This window comes from Buceros rhinoceros, unplaced genomic scaffold (assembly GCF_000710305.1).
Source record: "Buceros rhinoceros silvestris isolate BGI_N320 unplaced genomic scaffold, ASM71030v1 scaffold13650, whole genome shotgun sequence".
NCBI lineage: Eukaryota > Metazoa > Chordata > Aves > Bucerotiformes > Bucerotidae > Buceros > Buceros rhinoceros.
The window spans coordinates 3,960-15,719 of NW_010389117.1; the positions used below are offsets into that span (position 1 = coordinate 3,960).

The window sequence follows — 11,760 nt, forward strand, 5'->3', positions numbered from 1 at the left end:
GACCCTGGCCAATGGCATTTGTTTGTGTGGGGAAGTTACTGAGGTATGTGTACCAATACAACTGGCATTTCTGTAACTGCACACTGCTGGACAGCCCTCAGCCCAGGCCCTGGCTTGTGCCACAGAGCGCAGCTCGCTGCCTCACGTGCTTTAAGGGCTGTGGCTACCACAGCAACACAGGTCTTACAGGTACCCTGTGTAGAGAGCTGTGACTGTGTCTAGAGCTATACCAAGGATCTGAAGGGGTTTCTGGTGCCATCACGTGGTGACAAGGCTGGTTACTGCTCTTGAACTGAGAGCATCGTGATGTTCAGTGGGGAGGCTGCAGCTTGAATACTGTGTCCCGTTTGGACCCCTCACTGCCAGAAGGACATTGAGGGACTGGAGCGTGTCCAGAGAAGGGCAATGAAGCTGCTGCAGGGTCTGGAGCACAAGTGTACTGAGGAACAGCTGAGGGACCTGGGGAGGTTGAGCCTGGAGAAAAGGAGGCTCAGGGGAGAACTTCTGGCTCTCCATGACTCTCTGACAGGAGCTTGGAGCAAGGAGAGGGTCGGTCTCTTCTCCCCAGGAACAAGTGACAGGATGAGAGGAGCCGGTCTCCAGTTGTTCCAGGGGAGGTTGAGGTTGTCCCTGAGGAACCATTTCTTGCCCCTTGGGGTTTTGCAGGCCTGTCGCAGGCTGCCCAGGGCAGTGGTGGAGTCCCCATCCCTGGAGGGGTTTCCCAGCCGTGCGGAGGTGGTGCTGAGGGACAGGGGTTAGTGGGGACCTGGCAGTGCTGGGGGAGCAGGTGGACTTGAGGGGCTTAAAGATCTATTCCAAGCAAATGGTTCTGTCGTTCTGTGCCACTAAAGATCTGAGCATTCTCCAGGTAAGCTCTGGAGGACATGAGAAGGGCCTTTTGTATTGTGCAACTCCCCCTCCAGATTTAAACATCCCTGTGTCAGTGCTCACAGCTGCCCTGCTCCGATCTCCCACTGCTCTGCAGTGTCTGGTGCAACCCATGTCATCTTGAACTTCTGCTCTCTCTTTCAGGACGCGCACAACTGCATACCCGAGCTGGACAGCGAGACAGCCATGTTCTCGGTCTACGATGGACATGGAGGTAATGGCGTCCACTGTCTTCTCCCTGGAGCCTTCAGCGTGGCTCTGCTGAGCTGCGTGGTGGCTGCTGGGGAAGCGTCTCTCTGTCTGTCAATGACATTCTTTCCTGGGAAACATTTTCTTTGGTAGATATTGTCCACTGTGGTTCTGAAAGTTTCTTGGGGTTTCTAGAAGGAAGATCATGGGTTGATATGAAATCAAAGTGAGATTTACATTCCATCTTCTGAAAATAAGAGTGGCACAATGACATTCTTTCCTGGGAAACATTTTCTTTGGTAGATATTGTCCACTGTGGTTCTGAAAGTTTCTTGGGGTTTCTAGAAGGAAGATCATGGGTTGATATGAAATCAAAGTGAGATTTACATTCCATCTTCTGAAAATAAGAGTGGCAATGTTCTTGGTGGATAAGCTGGACAGGGCGGTCGCGGAACAGCAGCGGTGAGAAGAGCTATGTGAGGTTGGACCAATGGTTAGGGTGATCTGGTGGTTGCCAGAGCCCAAGGAAAGAGTGAAAAAACAGGAGAGGCAGATCCATTCCCTGCCATCCCTCCCCAGCTTTCATTCCCATGTAGGGCTCCCCGAGCCGGGGGTTGCAGCTGTTCGATCTTCCAGACACCCCCAAGTCTTCATGGACTAACTCTTCCTCAATTTGTCTAACTGCTTTTTACACCAGGTTTATGCATTTGGTCATTATTTCATAGGACGTTTTCTACAGAACTTTATTTGAGAAAAGGCTTTGATCTGAATCTGCTGCCTGACAATTTCACTGCGATATCCCCACACTTAGGAGAAATCCCTGAATAATCACTCCGTTAGTACTGTTCGCTGCAGTGTTTTGGGCTGCACCTCATTTCCTCCAGCCAGAAGGGTCCCAGGCTCGACCCAGGCCGTGCGGCTGAACCTGTGCTGTTAAGTAACAGCAGTGTCCATTTCCCAGCCCTGGGGCTGCTCAGCACCGTCTGGGCACACCGATGCTGTGAAACTGTCTTGGCGTTTAGCACAGTGCTGCTGAGCCCAGACTGGCCGTTGGTCCCTGGTTCCAGCTGGATCCTGTGTCCAGAAGTCAGGAGAGCACTGGCCAGCTTAGGCCAGAATTGCACTGTGGTTATTTCTAGCATAGGTGATGAAATTCCCGGCCCGTGGAGCTCATCAGGCTGCCAGTGGTGTTGGACGTAGCCATGAGTTTCAATCATCGTGTTGTTCCATGGCTGTGACTGCATTTGTCCATTGTTTTGGGCATGGTCTGCTCTGCAACGTGCTCTCAGTGAGGCTGACTGGAGCTGCCTGCACCTCCCCAGGTGCAGAGACACCAGAAGGTCATGGTGATGTCAGCATTCCCGGCCTAATGACCAGTTCCTTTCCTAACATTGCCCAGCAGCATGTTTGCTGCTCTGATAGAAAACAGTGGTGAGATGACATCTCTTCCACATCTTCCCGTAGTGGTGGTAGATGGCTTGGAGCCCACCCAGGGGACGTTGGTTGTCTGGTCCTTGTCAGTGAGAAATTTCACCTGCCAGTATCACTTAAAAGCACAGGATCCTGCTGTTAAACTTTGCAAATCATTTTAGTTGTGATCATCCTGCGTGACCCGTCACTGTCACTGACCTCTTTCCTGGATTATTTCTATAGATGTTGGACACCATAAGCCTTTGGGGAGCTCTCCCAGTGGCCACTCTCCAGTTTGGAAACTCTGCTTCTACCCCAGCGTACTGCTTTTCCGTGGCAGCTCAGGGTGGAGAACATCGGGTGATTTATTGGAAAGCTTTTTGAAAGCTGTAGGGAGTAGATCAGCTAATCTGCCTCTTCCCTTCTGATGATGGGAAAACACTGACCAGCATGGATGTTCTCTGCTGTGTGTTTAACCCCTGCCCTCCCTACCAGGGGTATCTGCATATTTGCTAATTGTGTTCAAGACGAGTTCCGCTGTTTGCTGTCTTGATGTACCAGACACCTTGGTTCCACCACTCTGAGGCTTTCCAATGCATTTTTGGTATGGTGTATGTCCCTTTCGATTCACTGATAGTGGAGTGGATTCAAGTGGAAGGTTACCTGTGGCGGGTCAGAAGTTACCACTTTTCTTTAGACCGGAGTTATCTAATTCTGCCAATCTGTAAGTGCTTAAGACCCTTTTTTGCAGTAGTTCTTACTAAAAAGGTCAGTATCTGTAGGCAGCTGATCAGCAGCTCCTCAGAAGGTGTGGACTTACTCTGAAGCATTTACATTTACTGCTTTGAAATTGTTTTCCTCCTGAACTTCATCTTGGAGTGTACAGAGATCCGGATGGAGCAACTGCTGATATCCTGAAAATTATCTGTGAGACCACTGAGACATGGGTTTGTTCTGAAAGGCAGAGAAGGACAAAGGGAAAAGGACAGAGGGTTTAGCAGCTGTTCACTGTCATGTTGTGTCTTGCAGAAGCTCAGAAACCATTTGTGAGCATTGAGCAGGTATGAGGATAAGTAGCACCGAGTAAAAAAACTGGTCAGGAACAAACAACACCAAACCAACCCATGCTCTAAGATCAGCGTGTTCATTTCAGCTAACATCTGCTCCATCTGCTGGGATCTTTTTTTTTCATACACTAGAACAGGTTCTAGATGGACGTGAGGGAAGGGCAGCAGTCAGAGCAGCAAAGTGCCAGCGTGGGTTTCTAACTGGTACCTAAGGTTCCCAGTGACTGGATCTCTGCAGTTTTTCCTAGACAAACCTCACCAGGAAGGAGACTGATGCAGCTGCACCTGGTGCTGAAGTACAGCTTTTGCCCACCCCTGCTTTTCTATGGTTTTATTGACGCATCAGTTCTTTGGTTGGAAACAATTTCTCAGGTCCGTCCCATGTAAAAGAGAGGTTTAAGGTGGAAACCTCTCTGAGCTTTATTAGCTGCCAGAGCAAGAAAGCAGTTTAGCTTTTCATTTATACCTTGCTCATCCAGGAACCTCTAAACCCTCCAGCCAGCTTCCCACCCCTGACGGGTCGGGGAAATCTTGTGTTAGTGTGTTACTCGAAAAAGGGCGGGTTGGGGGATTTTTGTTCCTATTTAGCTTTCCATTTCACTCACCGGTTTTTCTCTTATGTTTTCCCCTGTGGACAAGACTTCCAGGTTTTGAAAAAGCTGCTGGCTTTTTGCCTTCCCCAGTTCCCTTTTCACTTGCCCCAGCCTCCCTGCCCCCAGATCTTGCTGGATGACACACAGGTGCTCTGCACCTCCCGTGCAGTGTTTCTGACCGATCTCTACCACTGTCTACATGTGCTTTATCTTTTCAGCTGTTTCTTTTCATTCCCATTAATAAATGTCTTCACTGAGATGTGGCTCTCCCTTTTTGGAGGTTTTCTTCCTGCTCCTGCCAGGGTGTTTACTCTGACTTTCACCTGAATAAGACCCGAGTCGTTTCTTTCCAGGGTATGTGCAGAGCAGTGCATCTCTCTTGCCCCTTTCTTGGTCCTCTTGCCTTCCTCCCCCTGCCTTAGTGTCCTGCCTCTCCGTCATTGTCTCAGGGTGGGGGCTACTACCCTGGTTTTAAAACTTCTGGTCCTGCTTTGGGGTGGTGTTCCAATCCCCAGGGGTTCTGCGGTATTTTTTGTTAGCTGGTTTAGTTGTTGTTAGCTGGCTTAGTTGTTGTTTGACGCTAAGCTTGCTTTATCTCATGTTCAAGTGGGGTGTGTGTCTCTAAATACAGACCACATCTCAGAGTGGGATCTACTTCCAGCCTTGTGGAGGTGAGATAGGATGAGTTTGTGCATAAATATGCCCTGTAAAAGGTTTGATCCGGGAACCTGTATCTCTGGAGGCCTCTCTTCTGCCTGGGCTTCTGCCCCGAGGCTGCTCCCCATTCCTGTTCTCACCTGCTACATTCCATCTCGGGCTGGAGGTGGAGAAGTCCTGCTGCAGGGAGATTCTGGCTGGGTCTTGGGTGCTCTGGAGCCAGCCTTGCCTGCAATGCCGAGATCAATAGATCTGTACTTCACCTGAGTGTGACTCCTGTTTTTAGGACCAAATTGATGCTGTTTCCAGCCGAGAAGACAGACACCCTGAGACCCGAACTCTCCTAGATCTGCTCTCGCCATTTGGACATCCCGAAAACTCCAGGGGCTACTCCACAGACAAGAGCAGTCTCTTGTTATAATCTTGTAGGAACAGGAAAGTACATACTCTGGAGAGAACTCCAGGTATTTCCTTTCTCAGCAAATTCAGTGCTACGTGCTGAGTGTTTTTCTTCAGCCTCCTGAAGACCTTCCTCCTGCTGCTCCTGTGTGCCGTTAAGGTGGAATTGCAGTGGAGGCTTTGGCCTGACTTAGCTGGGTGCTGCTGCTCTGGAAAACACCAATGAAGTCATTCGCGGAGGCTGGGAGAGTGTGGCAGGGGGTTCACACTGGAGACGTGGAAGATGGGATCCTGGATTCAATCTTGGTTATGTGTTATGGTTATAGCTGAGTAACTGTCTTTGTGTTCAGCCCCTGAAGGCTTTTGAAGTCCCCAGCTGAAGGTCCCCATACTCAAGGGTGTCAGGGCCTGCGTAGTTCCTCTCCTTCTCCTCTGTCCCACCTCTTAGGCAGTGTGAAGAAGTGGAAATTGCTTTTGGTGAGGTTTTCTTTTCTTGAGAGATCTCAAACACTTGTTACTGGTAAGGGCAGCCAGGACCCTTTGCCGTAGGTTGGCTCAGGTCGCCCACGCAGCCCTGACAGATGACCTGTTGCTGACAGATGACTTTGAGGCGTTCAGTCACTCCTGGTGCCCAGGAACCTTAGTGGTTTGGGAGTATTTTGTCTGTTGTCACTGTTACACGGTTGTGTCTCTCTGATAGTTGTTCTCCTCCCTCATTCCACACCACAGGCTGGGAGTACCACAGGCTGGAACCTTTGATCCCTGGTGGAATGAGCAGGGAAGGACCCCGATGAAGTGCACCAAGTGGGGATGGCTCTCCAGCCCTGCTGCTGCTGCCGCTGTCATCCCCGCCCTCGGAGGGAGGGTGCTTGGTATTGCCTGAAGACAAGGCCTTGGTGAAATGTAGAGGGTGGGCTGATGTCATCAGAAGTGTGGCCAAACCCAGGAGTAAGTTAAATAATGAGCTTAAAGGAGCCATTAGCATCCAGGGGTTAATCACACTGGTGGCACCCAGGCTAAGCTGCAGGAAGGCTTCTACGCAGAGGCCACCTGGTGCACATCAGGACTGGAGGGAAGTCAAGCTTCTCTATCGTGCTGTCCCAAAGGCTTCATCAGTGAGAAGAACCTGGTGGGTTTCTTGCTGCAACAGGTCTAGAAGTGCTGAGACAGAATATTTTAGTCTGTCTGTCTGCATGTAGCTGGATTCCCTGAGCCAGGTCAGTTTCTCTGGCCACCGTGGCCAAGGAACTTGCTCTGAGCTCCTGACTCGGCTGATGAAACCCCTTAGATCTCACTGCGGCCGCTGCCAAGCAGCGGCATCCAGGGGCTGCGTGCTGGGCTGATTGCTCCTCCTGCCCGCAACAGGATATACACCTTTTGGATTTCAAGACTTGTGCTGATGGATCATCTTCTGCAGCCACAGGACTGCAGAGGAGAGTCTTGTTTTTCTAGATGTCTTGGTTAAAATGCTGTGAGTGAGCTCTTTGTACCCTCTGAGCAGGGGAGTCGGGGCACTGCCACGGCCAGCTCTGCTCTCAGAGGTGGCCTGGTCTGAAGGTGAGCTGCAGCCAATGGAGAGATGTCCAGGAGACTGGCAAGAGGATCCTGTGTGAAGCCTCTTCACCCTGCAGCAGCCGTGTCTGTTGTGACATCCGTGCTGGCGCTGTGCAGGAAGCTGCGAAAGTTTCTTGTCTTCAGTGGCACCTGCAAATTCCCTTACAGAAACAACCTGTTTAGCTGCCAAAGATTTCACGTGGGGGCTGGCTCCCTGCTGCCGTGGTGACAGCAAGGTCTCTCTCTGCTGCCTGGCTCTGCCTGGCTGGTGGCCGGCTATGCTCCAGCCTGTGCCCTGCCAGCTCACAGCTCTTGACTTTGGAGTCAAGACTGCAAAGCTTCGGTGGCACTTGTGTTGTGAAGAAAATCCCTTGTCCCTAGTTGGGGCACAAAGGTTGCACTGCTGGGTCATCCTTCCCATCTGGTGGGCGATCAGGTGTCCGCGCTGATATTATTAGACCCATCAGTGGCTTCCAGCAGCCCAGACTGCACGGAGCTGCTGTCCCATCCACAGACTCCACAGGGTAAGGCCAGGGACAGGGTGTCCTTTGGTCAGTCTCTTCTCCCTCTCTGGTCTCGGGGTGTCTGTGGCCAGTTTCCCCTTGCAGAGCAGTTACCTGGAAGAAGTGACGTGGGTTCTGCCTGCCCCATTCCTGCATGGTTGGGGAAGCCTCAGCACGGCTGGTATGCGGATCATCTGCCCGTGTCTCTGCAAGCACTGGAGGATGTGGTTCCATGTCCCAGAGAGTATCAGGGCCATCGTGCTAGTCGAGACTGGGCAGGTAGGGAGAGGGATTGGTGGAGGTGCAGCTGCCTGCCATGATGACCGGGAGTTGCATCAAAGAAAGTTTAACTTCTAGGCCATTGGGGCGAGCGGAGCGTGGCAGGTAGGGAGAGGGATTGGTGGAGGTGCAGCTGCCTGCCATGATGACCGGGAGTTGCATCAAAGAAAGTTTAACTTCTTCAGCAAAGCACTGCCTTACATACATATACATGTGTGTAAGTTATAGCTGGCACGTACACATCTGTACCCTAGCCAAGCCTGGTACATCAGCATGGTTCCTTTTGTCAGCCAAAATCCCAGTGTCCTCGAGCAGGTGTTGAGTTGGACTGGCAAGACCTCCTTCCATACCCCCACGCCAATGGATGTGAGTTGTCTGTCCCTTCCACCCAAGGTGTGTTCCTCCTCTGTCGGGTCTGTGGTCGCCAGGTCACCTTGTTTGTTTATTTCCTTTTGAGTCCTCATTGAACTGCTTGGGTCTCTGCTGTTTCTCTCTTAGATCACTTACTGCTCTGTGACCTTCCTTCTCTGTGTTTCTGACAGCCAGAGTCGGGGGCAGAGCCTGGGCTCTCTGTCATCTGGGTCCGTAGCGTTGAATGTTTCACAGCGTGTTTTAACAGCAGCTGTTTCACAAGGTTTCTGTTCTTTGTCATTGGCCACTTGATCCTTTCTCTGCAGGCCCATTTGAAAAGGCCCTTGTTGGCTGTTTCTCACATCTCACCGCCTCTTTGCTTCTCTCTGTGTCCCCTCTGCCTCTCGCAGGTTCCTGTGTCCGCATCATTCTTTGCCTCTCACATAGGAACCTAAATCCCTAGACTGACCTCTCAGTTGCCCTGTTCTCTTTGGCCCCCCTCGCTGAGCTGAGCCACTGGAGTTCATGATCCCTCACTCTTTAATCTTCTTCCCTCTTGAAGCACCTTCCTGACCACAAGAAGAGCTCCTGCTCTCTGCTGTGTACTTGACTCTGTTCATGGCTGAGCTGCTGGGCTGTTCAGAAGCCTCCCAGCTGCTGCAGGAGCAGTGCTTGGTTTGAGCTGTTGACTGCCAAGCCCAGGTACCCTCCGTGCTCTCGGCAGCCTGGTTCTGGCCATCATGCGCTCCTACCCTGCACGCACACCCCTGCCAGTCCTGAGATTGCCTCTCTGCCCATTGGGACCCCCATCTTCCTGGAAGGCTCATCTCAAGGCTGCAGAATCGTGCCATCATCGGTTTAGAGCACACCGTGCTTTGTGCTGCTCGTCATGTGTTGGTGATGCTCCGTGAGCACTTACATGTACCAAAAGCCTCACTTTTCCTCCACTTGTTGTTTATCCCTGTGCTTACAAGTGAAAGCAGAGCTTTAGGGTGGGCCTAAGGGCCAGAACAGGCCTGAGCTCCCTTTCCGGCTCGTAGTGTTGGCCAGGCCCAATAGGTAGGAGCTCACTGAGGTTTGCCCAGGGTCCTTAACAAATTCTGCTGCCCTGGAGCCGCAGCCTGCGGGAGTGTGAGCCAGGGCCCAGGCAGTTCCTGCTGTGGCTGCTCCATGTCAGGCTTAGTCCTGGCTTGTGTCCCAAGGTTTGCCCCGGGAATTCAGTTGCCTAGGAGTGGGGTTTGCTTCTGGGAGGACCAGCCTCTGTAAATGACTTCTGCTGTCTTTCAGGAGAAGAAGTTGCCCTGTACTGTGCCAAGTATCTTCCTGAGATAATCAAAGACCAGAAGGCGTATAAAGAAGGGAAGCTGCAAAAGGTGAGAGTCTGGCCCTGCCCTGAGACATGTGAGCACCCGTACGAAGGAGAGCCCCTGTTGAGGTACCTGAACCTGGCTCTCCAGGCTCAGTCTGCCCTGTCCTCCACCTGCATTTTCCTCCCTTGATTCTAGAGGTCTGCACTAGCTGCTGATCGCATTTTCAGAGATAAACCTCCTTCTGTTTTCTAGCTTTCCTGGTTTGCCTTTTTAATGCTTAGGCTGGCTCCAGTCGAAAGCGTGGGCTGGTTCATTGGTTTTAGGGGGCGGGGGTGGATTTCTTAGAAGTGTAGGGTTAGTTCATGCCTCACTTTCACCAAGCGACCCCTCTGTGTAACCCTCTGTCTCGGCGCTGATGCCTGACCTGATGTTGTGCCCCGTGCTTTTTTGCTGGGATCCGTAGCAGTATGGGTGAGGGGAAGGTGGGTCCTCCAGAGCTCCCAGTTACCTCTAGATCAGGGACAGCCTGCAAAGCAAACTCGGATCAGTCTGTGGCTCTTGCTGTAGCCTGAAACACCAAAGGTTGTGCTTTGCTGATGGCAGTGAGCCTGTCTGCCAAGCAGAGGATGTGCATACTGGGCCAATCCACTCAGTGGTTCTGGGTGCTGTCCTGTCCCCAGGCCCTGCACGCTCCAGCAAGGGCTCCGTGTCCCCTGAGGTCCTCCTCGAGCAGCTGTGGAAGCCTGGCTGGGTGAGAAGACTGCAAGGTGCCCTGAACACTGCCGGCATAGCCGGCCCAGAGGTGCTGGTCAGCAGCACAAAGTCTCGTTGGAGGCCAGTAATGACCAGTGTACCCCAGGGGTCAATACGGAGTCCAGTTCCATTTAACATCTTCGTTGATCAGGATGAAGTGGACCCCAGAGGTCCCTGGCCAGCCTTGGATGTTCTGTGACTGGATGGTGTGTTCTGAAGAGACTCCATTGCCCAGCACAACATGTGGGTATCCTGTGAGGAAGGTGAAACGGTGCACACTCATGTCTGTGTCCGTCCACAGGCCCTGGAAGATGCCTTCTTAGCCATCGATGCCAAGCTCACCACTGAGGAGGTGATTAAGGAGCTCTCTCAGATGGCTGGGCGGCCCCAGGATGATGAAGATGAGAAGGATAAGGTTGCTGATGAAGATGATGGTAAGTCAGGAGCCACTGAACAGACAAGACTGCAGCTCCAGGAGAGGGATAGAGAGCATCTGGGCTAGGTCTTCTTTAGCAGGGGGGTTTGTGTCCAGATTTCTCAGTGGAGGTTCAGCTAGAGTTGAGCTGCCACCCCTCTGCACTGGTCATTGCTTTGGGCTGGTGCTGGGCGAGTTCCAGTCCATACAGCACCTTCATCTGACAGATAACAGTCCAGCCTGTCACAGGGCTCCACAGGACCCTTCCATGGGCTGCAGCGTTCTGGGGGGGTCAGGAACCCCCGAGCCGGGGAGCTGGCTGAGCTGTGGAGCGGTGTAATGGCTGGGGCTCCCTGGGCTGGCACCAAGCCCAGCTGCAGGCAGCGCTGACGGTGATTCTGGGTTCTACAGCAATTCTTTTTCTCAAGAGCAGCAAATGTGCTTTTCCACCAGTGAGGAGGTGCCAGAGCACGAAGCCAACTGGAGGGTGAATGCCAGGGCAGGGCCCTGGGCTGCTCTCAGCTGGGTTCCTCCTGATTGCCCTTGAGGCAGATGTAAAGTGATACTGTAACCCTGGACGCTGTGCATTGAGCTGAAAATGCTGGATTTGTTTGCCCTCATCCTCCAGCTGACAGGGACCAAGTGAGATTTTTGGTTGGTTGGGTTTTTTCTCTGTGTGTCCTGTATTTTCAGAAGTATAACCCAGGGGAGGTCAGTAGGGAAGCAGGGATTGTCAGCAGGGAAGCAGTGGGCAGTGGCTTATAGTTCAAGGAAAGTCATGCTATTTTCTGCCTTGTCTGGGGAGACTCTGCCCGAAGCGGTCTGGCTGTCTGTCCATGAGTGTCTGGAGTACAGTGGGCTGCAATCCCCAGGGTGCTTACAGCTGTAACAAAACCTGCTCGTTCCCGGTCACAGTATTAACAACAAAACTGTTTTGGTTGGAAGAGACCTTAGAGCATCTTGAGTCCACCTGCTCCCCCAGCACTGCCAGGTCCCCACTGACCCCTGCCCCTCAGCACCACCTCCACGCGTCTGGGAAAACCCCTCCAGGGATGGGGACTCCACCACTGCCCTGGGCAGCCTGCGACAGTCCTGCACAACCCCAACGAGGAAGAAATTATTTCTCAGGGACAGCCTCAACCTCTCCTGGAACAACTGGAGACCGGTTCCTCTCATCCTGTCACTTGTTCTTGGAGAGGAGAGACCAACCCCCACCTCAGTCCAACCTCCTGTCAGGGAGTTGTGCAGAGCCAGAAGGTCTCCCCTGAGCCTCCTTTTCTCCAGGCTGAACCCCACGCAGGTCCCTCAGCTGCTCCTCAGCGCATTGTGCTCCAGACCCTGCAGCAGCTTCATTGCCCTTCTCTGGACACGCTCCAGCCACTCAATGTCCTT

At 52.5% G+C, this 11,760-nt stretch overlaps 1 protein-coding gene across 1 annotated transcript in view; it reads left to right on the forward strand.

Annotated features, from left to right (window-relative positions):
• Positions 1–985: 985 nt before the first annotated feature.
• The window catches only part of PPM1G (protein phosphatase, Mg2+/Mn2+ dependent, 1G), a gene marked incomplete at its 5' end in the record, with an annotated part of 16,027 nt that continues 5,252 nt past the window's right edge, over positions 986–11,760 (forward strand). Inside the window, 3 exons of the mRNA XM_010133045.1 lie at positions 986–1,102; positions 9,178–9,263; positions 10,255–10,387. Coding sequence (XP_010131347.1) covers positions 986–1,102; positions 9,178–9,263; positions 10,255–10,387 — 336 coding nt within the window. The remainder of the gene's footprint in view (positions 1,103–9,177; positions 9,264–10,254; positions 10,388–11,760) is intronic.